General features: G+C 35.4%; 1 protein-coding gene across 19 annotated transcripts in view; it reads left to right on the plus strand.

Annotated features, from left to right (window-relative positions):
- The window catches only part of LOC129755058 (transient receptor potential cation channel trpm), a 423280-nt gene extending 408156 nt beyond the window's left edge, over positions 1 to 15124 (plus strand). For 14 of the 19 annotated variants that reach the window (XM_055751377.1, XM_055751378.1, XM_055751379.1 and 11 more), the window contains one exon: positions 2728 to 15124. In XM_055751377.1, the coding sequence (XP_055607352.1) occupies positions 2728 to 3839 (1112 nt within the window). In that variant the 3' untranslated portion in view covers positions 3840 to 15124. The remainder of the gene's footprint in view (positions 1 to 2727) is intronic. The other 5 variants (XR_008739153.1, XR_008739150.1, XR_008739152.1 and 2 more) reach the window with 5 other exon arrangements.
- The last annotated feature ends 5462 nt before the right edge of the window (positions 15125 to 20586 follow it).

Here is a 20586-nt window from a genome sequence, read left to right on the forward strand (position 1 = left end):
ACTGGTGAGAACAATTCTACTTTTTGAAGGCATCCCGTTTGCTCAGTGAATTCCAGATCCCTGCAACGATACAGGATTAGTCTATGTATCTATCGTGACAAATAAGTGTTGGTGAATTTCGTTTTTAAGCTATTTTCCCTCAGATTTAAGCTTTTTTGCCTTGAGAGCATAGGAGATGAAAGCTTAAATCTGAAGAAAAAAGTTTAAATCTGAGGAATAAAGCTTAAATCTAGGAGATGTGCTTCACATGGTTTGTATATCGTTGCCGAGATCTGTAATTTTGGCTGGTCCGCTACTCTTTTGCTTGAAAGTAGTTGTTGGGTATTTAAGGATATGGTAAACAGTAGAAGCCGCCACATTTTAACTTTTTAAATGTTGTACTGTATTATTATTGCCGAGAATATCGTGCATTTCGTAGAACTGTACTACCCGCTTGAGAAACGCTTCTTATTTCACCGGTCCCGCAAACGATATACAATCCGTGTGATTTTAGCATTTTTTGTTATATTTAAACTTTTTACTTCAGATTTAAGCTTTCATCTCCTATGCTCTAAAAACAAAAAAAGCTTATATCTGAGGAAAAATACCTTTAAAAAGAGATTCACTTACACTTTGCAAACAAATGTTGGTCGCACGATACATAGACAAATCCTGTATCGTTGCAGGGATCTGGTTTGAATATTGAGGCGTTAAAAATCCACATTTTAACATGCGGCGGCAACGCTATTCAAACCGTATGGAGCACATCTCTCAGATTTCCCCTTTTTTTCCCCTCGTTTTGACAGATTTAAGCTTTTTTCTTCAGATTGAAGCTTTCGTCTCCTATGCTCTCAAGGCAAAAAAAGCTTAAATCTGAGGAAAAAAAAGCTTAAAAACGAGATTCACGACCACTTATTTAAAAGATGTTGGTCACACGATACATAGACAAATCGAGTAACGTTGCAGCCGCCTGCATTTTAATTGCCACCCGCAGACTTCGGACGCATCTCAGAGCCAGGGTTGTCAAGATGTCAAGATGTCAGGGTGTTTTTCGAAAAAATCTGGAAGATTTTGAAAAAAAAAGTCTGGAAATGTCTGAAAAGCAAAGGTAGTAACTTTTTTTTTGTTTTGGTTACCAGATCTCAAGGTTGCAGATAGCGACAAATCGTATGTTTCGTGCTCTGTGTAACTCTCAATTTAACATACATCTTCGAAACATTTGTCAATAATAGGTTTCAAACCCTTCTTAATTCATAATTCATAAATTTTGATCATTTCCTCAGAACAAATTATGTACCAACCCAAAGGCTGGAATTCTATGGAAGAAATGTCAAAAGTCTGAAAGTCTGGACACCTGAAAAAAGAGACAAAAAATGTATGGAAAAGGCCAAAAAGTCTGGAAGTTCCAAACAAATCTGGAAGGTTGACATCACTGCTCAGAGCCCATCAAGAGCTGTGTTACTTTCTGCTCCGTTCTTTAAATGTTATTGTGAGCGGAGCAAGAGTGGATCAGAGTGACGATACACACAGGGAGCTTTTTTCTTCACTCACGAAACACTCAAAATTGGAATGAGTACTCGTTCACTGCGTCTCCCCAAATGCACTCTGGAAGTGAACACAAAGTGCGTCTAAGTACAGACCCCGTTCGATTTTGGCAACATTTGTTTTTAGCAACATCCGAGTTCGATTTTGGCAACGTCCAAAAAAGACGGTTTTTTTGTCACTTTTTTATTTTTTATTTTCATTTCATATTAATTATAATTAATGTAAAACGTAAAATTTGCATGAAATTTTTCAATTCGGCTTATTTAAAATAGTTTTAAACTGTAAAAATATGATGTTTTCCATATTTAACAGCTTAAAACTAATATAATTGAGCCAAATTGATAAATTTTTTGCTTGTATAAGGTTTTACATCAATTTTGACTTAATTGAAATAAAAATTAATAAAAGTGACAAAAAACCATTCGATTTTGGCAACATAAAACGAACGGGTTCTGTATTAATTGATGGTGTTGTTCGCTTTGGTTCGTTTTTTTTTTGCTATTTTTTCAAAAATAAAGCAAAAAGAAAATAACATCAAATCGAAATGATTGAGAACGATACAACTTTGGTTAAAAAATTCTCATTAATTAATGAAATCTTCCAAACTATCCAGTTAAGGTGTTCTTATTGAGGAAAAGAATTTCTGCGACCATTTGCTGAACAATAAACTGAGTCGATTTGGGGTCATTTTATTTTTTTTTAAATCTTAAGGTCAAGAAAGTTTCGTTTCGGTTCAAAACTCTTTATGATTTCTAGCAGAATATTAAAATAACCTTTAAAGTTAATTTTTACTTGTAGGTTTTTGTATATAGATTTAACATTTTGTTGTTAAAATGAACAAGATTTTTTAACAGTGGAACCGAGCTATATTAAAGTTTTCAATCAAAAAAAATAAATGTTTGAGTTTTTGCCAAAGGGTTTTTCCTGCTGAACAATTTTGTCGAAGATCGTAACTAAGTATTCCTTCAGATAAACGAATTAAAAACCTGTTGAATTGAAGAATTTGAAAACAGTTTAATCAAACCTGGAACCCGAGAAATTTGAAAATAACCCTGAATACACTCAGTCAACTGTACATTCCAGAACATCTTTTTAAAGATTGGTTTCTTTTTATTCGGTAAATATCGGCGTTTCATAAAATATTTTTAAGCTTTGAAATTTCTTACCAATTGATTCCAATCTAACTGACGCTTTTGTTTACAGAGGAACGCCCTAAAAATGTCAACGAGCTGAGTAATCCAGAGTTTGCAGCGCTTATTGAGAAGCAGCACCTGAAGGAATGCGAAGACAGCGACTACATGATGATGGAAAAGTTGCTTCAGACACGCTGCTCGGTAGACGACAGCGACGATATGTTTGATGGGCTGCATGATCATGACGATTACGGGCCAAGGAAGATGCTGCGACGTGAGACAGCAATCGAGCTACCGGTGACCCCATCCAAATCGAACATGGTTTCCCTGGCCGACAGCGCAGCGGGACAGGAAGATTTCAGTGTGAAAAACGAACGACAAACGGTATCGAATCGAAATTCACTCCGCGATTCGAAAAACTCCCCAGTGTCCTTATCCAGTCAAAACTCACCCAGAAACTCTCAGTATTTGCAGTCATCATATCTGAACCCATCCTCGTTCGATAACCATCGGATGTACAAAAAGTCTAGTGAGAGCCTGCAGAAGAACTCCAGCACTGATACCGAGTACTCGCTGCAGCCATACAAATTCATCAAGCAAAGCTCGAACGAAACAAACAGTTCGTTCAACATCGACAACTCCTCGATCACCAATGATCTCTCGATGGATGGCGAAACAAGTATGAACTCAACGGTGATTGAAATGATTTCGGGGGCGGCGAATCTTGCCCCAGACGATCGAACCGGTTTCACCAAGCGAACATCCTCATTGGGAAGTGCCTCGATAGCTGCCCAAGCCCACGGGTCAACGGATTCGCGACCAGGTTTCCTCAAAAAACAATTTAGCATAGACCGTGCCCCGGGAAAACCTTCCGGATCGATTCCCGAAGGCCTAGAACGACTAGCTCCTCCATCGCAAGCCGCCCTGTTGGCACCAATCATTTCATCCGGCAGCACAAAACCGGTCAAGTCGAACCGTTTCATCGACAATCTGAGCGTGCTGACGCTGTTGAAGGAGAGCAGTTCGACGAGCACCGAGGACACGCAAACGGCCTCGCTGCGGGAAGCCATCCCCTGTATTAGCACAAACATCGTGCAAGACGAAATCGCCAAACTGTCCTCGAACATCAAGAGCAGCACGGATGAAGACACGGAACCTCCGATCAATGAAACCATGTGCTGATTTTAGTTGTACATTTAGTCAGTAAGGTAGCTCAACCACGCACAGAGTGCACACCTTTCCATCGTCTGCGGAACCTTTATTATGCACGCGTTCTTCCTACCTTACAGCAAAATTTAGAGAGAAAAAAAGTCCTATCATACAAAACAAGCAAATCCGTCTGCAATAACATGAAGAAACAAAACACCACAACAATCCCTGCAAATTTTTCCCTAAGCAAACGCAAAACGCCCGTCATTATTTAGATACATAGTTAGGCAGAGCAAAAAGCATGCATGAAATGTCGTCATTCCATCCGATAAAATTCGTTAGGCGAGCCTAAATTTTACCGAAATACCCAATAACTAAAGAAACAGGGAACAGTAACAGTAACGTGTGAAGATCGGTGTCCCTACGCGCACGCACCCGTCAAAATGGTAACGAAAGAATGATTGTTAAATTTAAGCGACAAAAACAGTTCGAGGAACTTTGCGAAAAGACCTGAACCATTGAGTGAGATTTGAAGTTTGTTTCAACGGTATTATCGCTCGAAGCTGTTGCGCCGTTAAGTGTTGATAGTTGAGGTTAGAATTTGTAGCAGACGAATGAACGACCAAAAATGAAAAGGGAATAGGTACTTATTATGAGTTTTAAAGTTGTAATGTATGATGTTTTCTAGGTCCGTTTTCAATTAAAAAAAAACTATTTCTCAAAATCTATTTTGAGGAAGTATAAACTTCAGAAAATGCAGCCCAATCAATTGAGAAACGCTTCAGAGAAGGCCAATAGATTCCGTTTTGAAATGTTTAATTGAATATTTAACACGTTAAGAGCAAGCAATTTGAAAAGAATCGTTTCAAAAACTGAAAAATTGTAGAAACAAAAAAGTTTACGACCCATTCCACGCGGCCATCACAAAGTTTCTTTTTCAAATTCGTTTAAATTGACAAACATCATTTGAAAGGTGACTTCTTAAGCTTGGTTTTGCTTTCAAAAATTAAAATAGAAAGAGATTCGTAAAATTCACCAAGTTTATTTTTTATAACAAAAATGTTCTGCTTGATGATTGCTTATAATTATTCTCACTACACTATGCATCATGCCTCGAAAACACTCGGACTTCTATAAATATTTAGAACTTTTCGGAGTCGGTAAACTCTTGATTTTTTCCAAAATTTTCCTCTCCGTGGGAATGTCTACCAAACAGAAGAGGTTATTTGAATTGCGGTTAAGTAAGAAATACAAATTGCAGTCAAATTTTCCATTAAAGTGATCAATTTTCCAACAGGCACTTCAAAAGCGTAGGACTTCTACTGGCAGTCTCATTTTTCACTCTTTCTTTTAACAGTGTAATCATTGGGGCTTAATCTGCGACTCGAGTGATGTGACTTACGAAATTTCATATCGTTTTGTTGGCTTCTTTTGCCTCGAAATTTTCATTCAAATGTGCTGTCATTAGTCTTCAGAGCTCATCGATACATAAATTTCTTTACAGAACCATTTTCTGGAGTCAAGACGAAGACATGAAATTTTGTGAGTCACGTCACTCGAGTTGTAGAACAAGTCCCAGTGTTATTCCTCTAAACCCCATTATTTTTCGTTGAAAAATTCACGAAAGTATTTGTTTATGATTAAATAGACCAGTTAAGTTGAATATTCCATCAGATTTTGTCCATCATATTTAGTTTTGGTGCAATGGATCGTGGAAATTTTAAAGTTTTCCTATTTCAACTGAAATCAGTCATTAATTGCTGATGAACTACATAAAATTTTGTACCTTTTCACTATCTTTTATTAAATAAAGGATCCAGATTTTTCCTAGATATTCTAGTAGAGGAGAAGCAAGGCTTCATAAAAAATGTAAAGCAATTTTTAGAAAATTTAAATGAAATGACTATTATAACTATTTCTGGCATCACTGAAAGGCGTTTTAAAGGTTGAAATATTAAAGATATGCATTTATTTAACAAATTTGTTGAAGACTGCAAAGCGTTTCGCTTTCATAACGGTCTGAGTTACATTATGGGTTTTGGTTTGTCAAATTCCTGGATTTTCGAAGAACTGTAAAAAATCAAAATTAAAACTTGTGTAACTTTTTCTTGAAAGTCAAAATTACTATCAGTTATCGAGATAGTTGTTAATTGATTCCAAACCCAAGATTCAGAAATAAAATTCTTCGACCGAAATTCACAACGAAAAATTAATTTCAGGATGAATGAAAACAACACGATTCCGATTTTCTAATTACTATAACAAAAAACAGAGTATCAAAATAAGCTTTAAATCCATAGCAATGATGATCAATAACTGATCTCAAATATTTGTTTTACGAACTTATACATAGTTGCCAGATGATAATCGTTAAAATTTCGTTGTGTTAACCTCACGCTGATATAAAAAAGCTCAGAAAAAAACAGATAATTGAATTTTTTTTTTAAATTTCTTACATATGTATAAATGTGTATTTTTTATTTATAAAATGACTTTTTTTGAGAGAGAGAGAGAGATTTTTAATCGATTTTTTAACTTCCTGGAGGAAAGGTATACAAAATACCGTACAACGGGGTAAGATTGATCACTTTTTGTAAAATATTTTTTGATTATTTTTTTTTGTTTAGGAGAAAATCTAAAATTTACCTCAAAATTCATCAAAAACTACACCAAAACTATAAATTTACCAAGAAAAAAAAGTTGAATTGTTATATAAATCAACTCGCTACTTCTAAACGCTTTGATTTCATCAGCAAGAGTGTTTGTTTGAAAGCCTTTGAAAGAAATAGATATTTCAAGATTTTAAAATACCATTTTTAATTACATTTGAAATTTTCAAAAACAAACCAAGTTTTTCCCAATATGAAACTCAACATATAGGTTTTTAAACGAAGAAAGGTTTTTTACAATATTTTAACTTTAGATGTAGATATTGATGATTGTATGGAAAAATTTCATGTTGATCAAAGCTACCCCGGTGATCAATGTTACCTCGTTTTACGGTACGAAAATCATCTTTTCATCAACATTTTCTCGCGCATGAAGATTATAGATTCGCAGATTGAAGCTGTATCAAAGGATATCGAAAAATTTTTTTATAGAAAATGTGTTGGAATTTATTTTAACTTCTTCTCTAATTATGATTTTTTTCAAAATAGGTAACGTAGACTGGGGGAATATTGATCAGCGGGGTAACTATGATCAACATGAAATATTTGCAGATAATCATCGTTAACTAAGTGCGAAGTTTAAATATCTGGAAACTATTTACTACGTTTGAAATCCTATAAATTGAGATACAAATATGTTAAATTTGGTTTTTATTAGGAGATTTTTTATGTTACTTAAAATGTAATTTTAATTAAACTCCTGATCAAATTTAAGCATTTAGGAGCAAATGGGTTGTTTAATGTGAAAGTTTAACTTTTTACTTGGTTTAAGTTTAGTTTAATTGTTATTTTTATGGTCATTTGGTGATAATTATTGGATATTTAAAAAACACGGTTATTTTCCATGAAAAAGCTAGTATATAAAAAATGGCTAACAACCCTATAAAATGGTTAAGTTTGAAGAAAAAAAGAACATGGGGACAGTGCGAGGACTTAGGGAATTGCATGAAGGTAAAATTTCATTTATTTTTTAGGCCAAAAAATATTGAAAAATGTTTTTAATTTTTGCCCCTACACAGAAAAAAATAATGACAATTACGTGTCATTGAAAATGATTACCTGTAAAATAAAAAATCCTGTAATCAAAAGAACGTGTAATTTTAAGCTGATTTGTTTAAAATCAAATGAAAAGTCATTTATAATTAAAGCAAATGTCCTGTAACAAAAAGGAGCATGACATTTGCCATAGTTTTACAGGTCACAGTCCATTATTTTTAAGTGAGCAGATTATTTGCAGGTTAGTTTCAAATTACAGGTCTGTGAAATTTATCAGATTCTTAATCAAAACAAAAAATCCTCTGTGTTTGCAACTATTTGTTTCGTTAAGTGGAAGTGCTTTGGAGATAAACCGGAATGACATCCGGTGGATAAGCTACGCGTAATCGTAGCGATAATACGTTACACAGCCGTCATCTTGACAAAAAAAACAGCTACTAGCAAAAATAGTCTTGCTCCGTTAGCGCAAGCCATCAAAAACGACAACATCAACAATAAGTGGTCAACTAAATTCGACAGAATACTCCTGTGCGCTCCCTTTTCCTCGTTTTCTGGGCTGGATGAACTTAGCGTAAGTAAAATATTCTCTGCGAGCCAAGTTCTAACAAGTTCATACGCCATCCTTGTCCAGAAATAATCAGATATTATTCCTATTATTGTTTAGCATTCGTGACGTGTACAAATAGCTAAGCGGAAGTATCATGTATTACCCGGGACTAAACGAACTAAACGCGATGTCCGACAAAGGCCGAACAAAACTAATTTCGCTGGCTTCGTCCGTGGGCCGCAGGAGTTTGCCCCCGGGCATAGGAGCATGCGGCGTGACGTTATCCGGCCCTCGATTGTCGACTCCCAGAAGCACTGGAACCGCATCGGTTGGGATTCCCTCTTTAAGTTAACCGGGAGAAAGTGAGTAAGTAGCTTCTAGCCTCAATTTTGTTCTATTATTAATTGAATTTAAAAATGTTAATCAATTTTAGCTTTACCCAGTACGATCGAGGATTTGGTACCGGCGGAGAATATGGACACAGTTGAACTGGACCTAAAAGTATTGCTGCTCTTCATTTCCGGGTGTTGAGAAGTGATTGCGATACCTCCAAACTCGTCCATGATTCCGCTATCTGTATTTTTTTCTCAACACACCACCGAAAGTATGGGTTCAGTTCCATTTATATCGCATAACCATCATATGCAAACTCATTCTTAGTTGAACTAGCAACTTAGGCAAACGAACTGGAATCCAGTTTGCGAAAATCGTTTGGTTGTTTCATTGAAAAAATACTAAAGTGAAGGAGCACGAGAAATTTTCACTTAAGTTCAACTACAGCAAACTAGAGAGATTATGTAACTGGTGAATCCAGAATGATGCAGCTAGAGATGCCGGTCTTGATTAAACGAGCTCTTCTGTGATGCCGAATTATAACTACCAACACCATCATCATCATTTCAACCATCAATCATCCGCTTCACGAGATGGGCCATACTGGTAAGTTTTTTTTCTATTAATTTCTTAATTTCCTATAACAATCTAGTTCTCATCTAATTGACAGTGGATCAGCATCGACCTGAATAGTGAAATCAGATAATTTCATTTTACACTCCACTAACTTCGCTGGAGGTCACCAAGAAGCTCTCGCGGAAGCAGCTGGGTCAACCTCATCTGTAATACCCGATATGATGAGCACAACATAGCACACGTTGAGTTATCAACCACCTATATATTTTGATGCAAATTGCAAGCAATTGAAGATTTTCTCTTGCAATCGCCCGTCAATCCACCCCAAACCAACATTCTCCACGATAGCAAAAGAAACACATTAGTCGCAACTATAGTATCAACTATCCAGGAAACCACAGAAGTCAGCAAAGCGAAAGTGACAATTATTCCGAAAACAGCAGTTGGATCAATTGGTTTAAAGGTAACCTTTTTTTTAATTAACGTTCATAACAGGTTCTTAACTTTTAAACTTTTTTCTCCAGCTCAAAATAAACCTGATGAAAGATGAATCGGAAAAGTGGTTTACGGTTGGCCTTTGGTCTTTCTCATACGTTTTCTACGCTCGGTTTGATGCATAGAATTATTTGCCCGTTGGAAAAAGACTGACCACCTACAACCTACCTGGTTAAATTTAAGCGGATTTTAGTTGTCCACCTGTATGGAGATGGGTTCTATTCAAGGTTGGATCCCACCCAAGCGTAATCCTGTAGTATGTAAGAGGAAAATCCACAGAGTGCGATTAAATAATAATAAATAATAATTATCACAAAAAGATTGTTTTTATTTAGAAAAGATAAATCACCATTGAATGAGAAAAAAATAAACAAAACAAATTCCAATAGGAATCTCTTTCCAAATTATTAGTCCTGTAATTTTAAAGAAGCCTGTAAAAAATTTAGTCACTTTAAAAACATACAACACGTAATTTTATTCCGTCCTGTAAAATTGCGGTAAATGTCCTGCTCCTTTTTGTTACAGGATATTTGCTGTAATTTTACAGAAAATAATTTTTTCTGTGTAATGTATGCAGCAAAATTGTCCATCTTTTGAGTATATTTGTTTTTGAAAGAAATCGTTGAAAAATTCAATTAAGTCCAAACAAAAAAATCCTGTTATCAATGTTTTAGCCTCCTGTTCTAAATAGCATCAGATCAATAAATTTGAAGATGTTCAGATACGTAAAAACCATAGTGATCAAAGTAACCCCGACACTCGAAATCTGGTTTTGTAACAAACATTTAATTATAACCACCAATGTCGTTTGAATAAACTGCAATCAATTTTCATGTTCAATACACATCACCTCAGAAAATGTTTTAAAGCTTAAAGGTATTACAAGAAAGAAACCTCTTTCAAAATATTCAAAAATGAATGAAAAAAAGTGATCAAAGTTCCCCCAGTTTACGGTAACTCTCATTTAGTTTAATAAGACCAAATTGAAGGCGAAGGTTCCTAGTGCAGCACCTCTCCCTTTCTCACTGTTCAAAAATGATCGTTTTTACACTAAATATTAAAGTTTGATATTGGTCGATTTTTGCAAAATTGAAAAATTTTGGTTACATTTGGCCCGCGAAGCTTATTTTGAAATTATCATTTTTTCAGAATTGAATGTTTTTCTTGGTTTATATCATTTGAAAAAAAATGTACCAAAATCTTGATCATTATCATTTGAAATGAAAGTCAGAGAAAGTTCCTTGATTTGATTTTGATGTAATTCTACAACAAATCACTGAATCACAGTCAAAAAATTTTAGTTCTTAATATTGTACAATATTTGACACATTCACAGAGGAACACCATTTTTCAAGTCTACGTTTTATCAACTGATTTTAGAAAATTTTTGCGTCCTAAATACAATTTTTTTCTGATTTTATACCTCTAGATTTAGTGGTATAACGTTTAAAATTTTTAAGGTTGAAAGTAAAATGGAACTTAGATAACTTTTATATAAATACTTGAAAACTGGAACCTGATTTTGAATCTGTTTACTATCCTATTAAGAATTCTGATCTTACTAAGTGATTCGTTTCAAAGATACACTTAAAAAACAAGATCCTACAATTTTCAAAATTTGGAATAGATCGGATTACAACTATTTTTAACATCATTCAAGAAAAACTTTGAGTATTTGCTTAAAAAATAGCAAAGATTCAAATTGGTTCAAGTCTGGTTCAAGCCAAAATTATACACGGTTTTGTGAAAAGTTGTTCATTGAATTAAAACCGTTGATTTTAAAATCTTTGAAGTGTTCTTTAGTTTGCCAGAGTTTTTTACCTATTTTCAAGAGTTACCTCGAAAACAAGAGTCAAAATTAGTTCTTAAAGTCTTTGCACCTCAGAAATAATAAATTTTGTTACTTTGTGTTATCTGTACTTTTCATCACACATTCGGAATTTTTTTTGAATTGTTTTTGATTATTTCTTACCATTTTTTGTACGCTTTAATTATAGAAAGTTTAACCAATTGCTTTCGCTCTCCTTACCATTGGTTTTTGAAGTAGTCTTCATATTTTTTTTAAGCGTCGTGAGCTTTGCATCTCACTTTACTTTTAATTTTGAGGGGTTTAAAAAGCTTAAGATCATATCAAATTTAAAGTTTTTTTCTGAACTACATTAACTACATGAACTACATGAACATCATAATTATGAAAATTATGTTTCAAACATTGCTTCAACTATTCGTAATGGAAATTTTATTTTAAAAACTTCGAATTTCCAATTTAATAGCTTAGTATTGATAACGTAATCTTAATAACTAATTGGAATTTGGAGTGGGGTAACATTTGTCAAGATTTTAATCAGATCCGTTTTGGTTTTGGTAAATCTCTCAGAAGGACGACATATTTTAATCAAGGTTGCCGAAATCACAGAAAAAACTATAATTCCACAGAATTTTGAGCAAATTTTTATCACAGAATCAATGTCCCAGAACACAGAATTTTGGAAATATTCACCTATTTAATAGATTTTAAAATTTTTGATATTTTGATTTGGCATTGGAAAATATCATAAGATTAATAATGTTAAATAATTTTTTCTACTTTAATGTGTTAAAGACCAAATTTAACAAGAATAAGCATTACAGAAAACCATCACAGCATTTTCGTGTAAAATCTCAGAAAGACAGTTTTTTTTGGCAAAAATACAGCATTTTTTTCAGCAACTTTGATTTGTATACGAAATTGATTTTTTCCAACTTTTTCACTAAAAAAAGATACAATGAATACAGATAACCAAATGCTTTTCCATCCTGCTTATGGATGACTTTCCCGTTACAAATATCAAATCGAAATTTGATATTATGAAAAATTCCACTGAAATATGATATTCTTTTCTGTGTGTAAATTAAAAACGGTCAATTTTGAAATTCAACTCGAAAAAGTTCAAAAGATTTGTGCATATAAGTAAATTTAGAAAATAAAAAAATGTCGACAGCTTGTGAACGGTATAATTTTTCAACAATTTCGTTCCTTATACTGTTTTTTTGTTTTATTTCGAAACAGCTACATTTTTTTTGCAGTGAGACCAGTTTACTTAAAAACGATTGAACATTTATGGAATTTATAATGAAGGTTTCAAGATTTCAGTTCGCTTGAAAGAATTTGTAAAAAAAAATCATTGAACAAAAATTTTCTCACTTGAATCCAAGTGAGACTAATAGAAATTCGCTGCAGCATTTTTTTTACTTTTCGACAAAAAAATTGAGAATTTTTTCAAAAAAATGTAATCATTTAAGATACAAATTCATGCCAAAAACCAAACAAAATAAACAAAACTATTATTTTATGTTTAAGACATACTCAGTTTGATGAAACTTTCAAACCTTTTCAATGAAAATTTTTCTTAAAGACATTATAAATTTCGTTTTCCAGCCCTGGACTAAGACGAATTAGTACTTGAGGCAGGCATATGCAGAAATTTTTAATTTTTAAAGTGTTTTTTTTTTCTAGAAAACTAAAGCAAAAATGTTTGTATGGCCCGCGAGCAAATCTCATTTTTAAAATTAGGTAGGCCCGCCTGTTGAAAATGTTGGCCATCCATTGTTTAATATCAGTAATCGCGTTGCGACTTTCAGGCTCACTTTTTCGTGTTACTCACATTGCCTACTTTTGATGAGATAACGCTTAGAAATTTAAGTTATTTTCAATCTATTTTAATTTTTTATTATTGCTCTAAAAGAGATGCAGTTTCAGACGTTTGTCATGATATAAACTTTTACAAAACTCACCTTCAAAACAAATCGATCCATATCGAAATAAGTTACTGTTGAAAAGAAAGTGCTATCTGTCACAGAAAGCAGAAAACTTCCATAACGAAGAAAATTTTGAAAACGCCGGGAAAACGTCTGTTGTGACCCAATGAAGAAAACCTTTGCCTGGGAAAAACTTTTATTGGTTTCAGATTCAAGGTTATGAAGGTTAACACCAGTTATTTAAAAAATCATTAAAAATGTTTTTCCAAATTATGTGACGCAATGCTGGAATGGGTCTTTTTTTTCTGTGATTTATTCAATTATTATTTAAATGAGTTATACAATTTACATGCAAATATTCAAAAACATTCGAATAAGTTTTGACACGAATGCCAAAGCGTTGGTAAAGTGTCACAAATAAACAAAAAAAATCGAATAAGTTACATTTATGAAAATGTAATCAAAACAAACGGCAAAAAGAATTAAAGAAATGATAATAAGAGATCACAAGAAATATCGGAAAATCCACGAAAACAAACATAATCACTTTTAAAATCCGGATTTGTAAATAGTGGAAGGCATCTATAACAAGTAATTAAAACGTTGCAAAGAAGTGAAATGTAGTTGAAAGCTTCGAAGAGGAACGAAGAACTGCCATGATACAAAAAAAGGAAAACTGACTGATTCAGCTTACCCACGAATGTAGAGTACTTTACCCACCTTATGCAAAAAAGGTGAATAATTTGAACTAGAAAAAAACTAAATTCAACTGTTATTAAATCTTTTAGAAAGGACGTTAGGGTTGCCAGTCATTAGAGTAGACAAATGTTTCTAATTGATCGAAACGAAATTTTTTGGATTGATACGAAAGTACGCGTTACCATCTACCACACTTGGGCAGTAACTCAGTCCTTCAAATTGTACTAACGAGAAACTTTCTATAAACTTTGCTCCTCATTAGTAGTGGTGATTGTATCAAATTGTTGTCTCCACTTTTAACCCAATCCCAGATTCTTGAAATATTTAGAAATATAAAAAAAAACCCATTCAATGGATATTTAGCTCATACTAATAAATATTAAACAAAAAGTATATCACTAGTGCAAACAAACCCATCACAATCGAACGCAACTTTTCCTCCGTATATAGTTCTAATAGTTGAATATTTTTCCCAAACTCTAAGAGAATCGTTGAATTCAGATAAAAATATTTAAAATAAAACTCATCAAATATATCTTACTAGCTCTTCGAGGAAGTCATTTTTGCTAGGATGCAACTAACATATATTGAACGAAAAAAATACAGAAATTCTTAATCTAAAAGATTCTCATATCACCACATCATTTTCCCCCAGTATCGAACTGAAAAATTGATAAAATTTAAAGAGAAGAACTTACATTAACACAGGAACAAATCTATCTAGAAAAAAAACACATAAAATGACCACAACTTTTGAAACAGGACGATCTATGCAGGTGCATGGTGGCTTTAAATAGGGAGCCATCACACACGTTCGGTTGGTGATTGAAAATATGACAATATAATTGCAGAAAATCGTAGCAGATCATCGGAGATGTTTGAAAGTTTAAATTTAAAACAACCAACAACAAAAAAAAAACGCAAAGCGCGACCGTGTTTTGACTCAGTTTGAACTCGTAAATATATTGCGAAGCTGTACTTAAATTTAACACACACTCCTCACTTAAAGTTGGGTTAAAAGCATATGTGAAAATAATAACCATTGGAAAAAAACAGATCATTTCGCGTGGCTCGAATTAAAGACTAATCTCCAGAAACAAACGTAAACAAAAATAATTTGGCACAGCCACGTGTCCGCTTGTGATTTTATTCCGAGTGATTTAACCTTAATTGAAGATACAAATAAAAATGTTAAGTAGATGTAGAAGATGAATTTGATCATTGGAAAACAGTGGAAAGAAAATATATTGAAAGTTTTGTTTAAAGGCTGTTTTTTTTCACAGAATTTGAAAGAAATGATTTGTTCTGAAATTCTTTTTATGAGTAACACGACTAATATTCTTCCATAACACGAAGGGAATATGATAAAACAACGAAAACTTCAATAGAACAATAAAAATGTCGAATACTTATTGTGGGTTCGCGTTCGGGAGAAAGGATGATTATTCCGCAAGCTGGCGGTTCCTCACCTAGACGAGTATCCAACGACATGACTTATCACTTTTGCTGCTTCTTGACTTGCGACTTGTCCGCGTGGGCGGTCGGTCGGATGGGCGCGATGGAGGTGCACGCACGATGTACGTATGTGTGTGTCTGACTGGTTGGCAGAGAGTTTAGTACTCTATATCACCACTACATACACGCACGATAAATGCGATGGACGATTGACGGTTGCGTTTATTGACGAGGGGATATCGAATGGCGATTCTCGTTAATCGTGGTAATACTCAAGTTATTAATGCAATTTATTAGAGATGGAAATACAGCACTCCACACTTATGTCTATCAGCTTAGATCTGGAATACCCGTTAACTCAATTTGGCAGTTCCCCCACAAGAGATTTGGAACGAAAGTGACAGTGTTGCTAGCATCTGTCAGATCTGATCGCAGGGTTGCTTTATATCTATGTATTTTTTTCTCAAAAATCAGATGGTACGTTTACTTTAGTCTCTTTAGTTGTTTCTAATGCCGGGCCCATGGGGATGGTGAAAACAACCCCGTTAAAGAAACGGAAATGGGTTGACAAAATGGGTACCATCACTTTTAGTTCGTGGGAATGAAAACAACCCAGACAACCAGAAGTCGTATTTTATTTTAGGTACAGATTATATCGTATAGAATGTTATTTAAACTCATTTTCGTATATCTGCACCTGCAATGTGCGGCCCATGCATATTCTTTATCTTATTTAAATACATTGCATGAGTTTTATTACGACAATACAATCCAAATCAAGAATATGTGTGCTAACTAATGTACCTATATGGCCTTCAAAATGATACTTTTCGTTTGCCTCTGACCAGAGAGGGCTTGTAATATATGCAAAATTCTTAATGCAGTCACTCACAAAGCTAGTCCAAAAAAAAAACTGCGTAGTTCCGATGCTGATTTTGGTTCTCTGAATTTGCGAACATGGTTGATTTTCGATTCATCTATGTGAAACCCTTGGGTATCTAGTAGATGCCCTAAGAATGTTATGCGTTGCTTATCGAATTCGCATTTCTCCTGGTTCACAGTCAAGTTATTAGCCTTCAGTATGCTTTGAACTTGAGCTACTTTAAGTCTCAAATATTTGATCGTAGCCGCAAATACGAGGATATCGTCTATATAAATTATAAACCCTTCTAATCCTTCAAAAAATGCAAGACATTTCTCTTTGAAATATCTCTGGCGTGCAGTGTACCCCGAACATTAATCGGGTAATTCCGTACAGTCCGTTTTCCAAAAGGGAGGTTATCAGGTCTCTAGATTCTTTGGCTAACTCGAGATGGTAGTAGGCACTTGTCAGATCAAGTTTGGCAAAGTATTGGGCGCCGTGAAGTTTCGTTCTCATTTCGTTTATAAGAGGCAGTCGAAAATATTCTCGTTTGACGGCCTTGTTTGGCGCTCTCATATTCACTACCAATCGGATATCTCCATTTCCTTTTGGAATTGCAGACATGCCACTAATCCATATGGGGACCATTAAGTCCTTCTCTATAATCCATCGAGCCTCCATTTCGGCCAACCTTAGCCTTGCAGCCTCCCGAAAAACAGCCGGGATATTAAAGTATGCATTTTTCACAGGAAGCTCCATCTACTTCTGTTACGGTCTCAAATGCAGTTTTGATATCCATAATACACTTGGTTGCGTAAGCTCTAAACTCTGGAAAATCTAATTGGTGGATTATTTTTAAATTCGCTAATCCTACTTTATATTCTGATTCCAAACATTTCCAATCGCTGCCCCCAATGACGTTAACATCCGCTCCAGAATCGATTAAAAACGTTATTGGTTCAAATGATCCAACACGACAATTGACAATTGCGTCATCTACCGGCACATTTCTTATCATCTGTCGAGAAAAGATCGGAAAAGAAAAGAACGCAGTAACCAACTTTAAATTAAAAAAAAAAACTCAAATTTAAACAAACTTTTCGATCAATTCTTCTCCACTGTTGGCAGGTTTCCGTGTAGTGTCCTTTCACGCCACAGTTAAAGCACTTTCTCGAGAACGCTGAGCAAATTCATCTTCTGTTACAATCGGTGTGATTGCAGTGAGCGCACCGCTTTCTCCGACCAACTTGATTGTTTTTCAATTCTTCAGGTTGGTTCCTGCGCTGATCCTCAAATGGCCTACTATATGGGGCATTGCCGAATCACCTGCCTCCGGAGAAGTTTCCAGCGTCGATTGCTGGGCACGTTGCCATTTGACAGTGGGAATCGTGTCGGTTTTGGGGGTGAGGATACGGGTGAAATGGCTTCCGACGAAGTTGGGTTATTTTCCGCAAAAGCCTCCGCCCTAGTAGCAGCCTGTACTGTTGTTTGGCTTCATGTAAAACCTAGCTTGGTTATCAACTACCTTATTTAACATGCCCTTTAGCAGTTGCCCTTTAATGGCTTTTTAGTCGCCTCCAAAACTGCATGGAACGCCACTGCCGACTCGTCGTAGCCCTGATGTAAACCAGCGAATGCGTCCTGTTCAGCGGTACGTCGACAAAAGATCTTAGGTACTGTTCTATGTCGCTTACAAAATCGGGGTAGCAACTCATGCTCCCGTAATCCGCTTTTATTTCGGCTGATGTTAGGATTCCGTTGAGGTCCGCTGACAGCTTGATTTTAAATTTGCTCCATTCCTCCCAAAAACGAGTCGTTGCTTGGTAGAATCTGGTGGAATGGCCGAAAGTGATCCCAACGTATTCCTCTAGAGCCCGTTGCGTTTTGAGCCGTATCTAAACCCTTTGAGTCAACTTTCTCCTTACAATCTGATTCCTCAGGTTTGATAGACGGTTTGACCTCCATCTCCGATTGTTCTCGTTCCAACAACCCTTTCGCTATGTCAACAACAGCTTGCTCTATAATAGCATCTCATCGCCTTTCGAAGGGGTATGTATCTCCACATCACATTCTATTTCCAACGCTTCGGAAGAGGTAGATGAGGACAAAACATCCGTGTCCTCGTCCTCTTCCTCGGTATAAGACCAGTACAAACACAAGAAATGATTAAGTTGTCCTCGAGCTCATGTGTATTTTTTCCAAAGGAAAAAAAAATTAAAAACTTGTTTCTTTAAGCGTTCAGGAACTCTACTAGACCCAAATAACTCAAATTGATCATTTTTTTATATTAATAAAAATTGCCGGCTTCCTTGTAACCAGGTACACATTGAAAAGCTTTTCTGAAATGTGTTTTGCTTCTGACCTCAAAATCTATTCATAACGTTTAAGGTTGAGTTGAAGTGATAAACTTTAACTTATACATTTATTTTTCTTGATGTATTCCATCTGTGAAATTAAAAACCTTTTATCGTTGAATCATTGGATTTTTCTTATCCTCGTTAAAAAAAATTAAATTTCTTTTGGGAATTATTTTTTTTTTAAAACCATGCCAAGAACAATGTATAGCCTAGGCGTTCCGTTACAACTTTCCGAACAAACTACAGTCATTCTCAGCATACCTGAGGATGTGACTGAAACAGGCTGAATGTTCCGTCATATTATCCAAAACCAAACATTATTTAACTAGGCCAAAGTTCCCAATATTCTTAACTTATGATTAAGCGGACCGGATGTTCATTTCAACAAGTTAAAAAATTCTTATTCTGTTCCGTCGCAACCACCGGAAAAAAAAATTACTTTTTGTTTTTTTTACTTTAACCTTTTAATTTAACTTAGACAACTATCAGAACCGGAGATAGTCGGGCTTGATGTTCCATCTCAGCTGTTTATATTTTGCAGCAACAGGTTGGATGTTCTATCTAACCGCCAAAAACATCAAAAATCATTTCAATGTAACCTAAGCTAAACTCGAATGAAAAATTCAACTGAAAACCGGAAAAATGTCCATCCCCACCGGGAAAATTGTGCGTCCCCACCGGGGAAATATGTAGGCCAACTGGTTGGATGATCCATCTCAAACGTTAGAACAATAAAAATCATTTTAGGTCCATGTAAACCGAGGAAAATATAAAGGCAAACTGGTTGGATGTTCCGTCTCAATGGCCAGAAAAAAAATCATTTGAATCACACCAGGACATGTAAATGTAGCCCGAACGAAATCAAAATTGAATTCGAGAAACTTGTCCAAATATGAAAATATGAAGGCAAATTGGTTGGATGTTCTGTCTCAACCGCCAGTGTAGAAATAAACTCTTACTTCGGACAACTTCTTTAGTAAAAAATAAAATAATCGGACTGTCCGTCGGATCCGCCGCAAAAAAAAACCACTGTCTCCAGAATAAGGTTAGTAATTTCTCAACATATCTTTTTCCTTGCGGCTAGTTCCCGACGATGAAAAAAATAGGATGCCTCACTGTGGAGGTTATATCGGTTCGGTATAGCAGACCGAGAAGACGCTTACCTAGGCCGTCGTGGCCGAAGAACTGAGCGCTGTTTCGCGCGTACGCTTTCTGCTGACGGATGAGAGAGGGAAGACGAGTTCGGGTCGACTCGCGAAAGCTGTCATACGCGAAGAAACCGTTTAACGGCAACCTGACAGCTGATGATTCTGAACGTTGGGTACGACACTAACAATCATCTGCTACACATCTCTGATGAATTTGAACGAGGAGTACGACACTAACAATCATCTGCTACACATCTCCCCCTTACACTAATAAAAGAAACAATGAGACTTTCCATAGTAGCCCCCAGTATTCGGAGATTCGGATTTTTACAATTCATAACAGACGTATTATGTGTTTTTAGAGGCAATTGTTAACCACGTAACATTCAGAGCTATTTAGTGATCACTCCCTTCCTCTGACTGTTCATCCCAAAGGCGAATTTTTAGATCTGCGAACGTCATCATCATATTGTTCAGCTAAATTGACAAACTCTTGGTCCCAAAATCGACCTTCATCCTCACACCAACGCAAATTTCTCGGTCTCTGCTCCACGACTAAAACGTATTCACTTAGATAACCCGGCGTCTTTTTTTCTCTCGTAGCACGTAAGTTTCCCGAAACATTTGTTTCGAGTTCTTCCGAGCTTCCTGTTAGCGTCTCCGTAGAAGCGTCTTCCCGATAAGGTTGACGCCAATGTCCCACTCTTTTGACTTGTGAAACGTGTCGCGATAGATTATTACCATGGTCGTCTGTCAGTATGAGCTAGCCCTTCCCTTCACTAACAACCGTATATCGAGTCGTTGAAAATCTAACGTCCCCTTTCTTTCTGGCCTGTGGCTGCGTTATAACAACATCGCCTTCTTTAATTCGGCATTCTCTCGCAGATCGTTTGCTATCCTCTAGG

The sequence above is a fragment of the Uranotaenia lowii genome, chromosome 3, assembly GCF_029784155.1.
Source record: "Uranotaenia lowii strain MFRU-FL chromosome 3, ASM2978415v1, whole genome shotgun sequence".
Taxonomy (NCBI): domain Eukaryota; kingdom Metazoa; phylum Arthropoda; class Insecta; order Diptera; family Culicidae; genus Uranotaenia; species Uranotaenia lowii.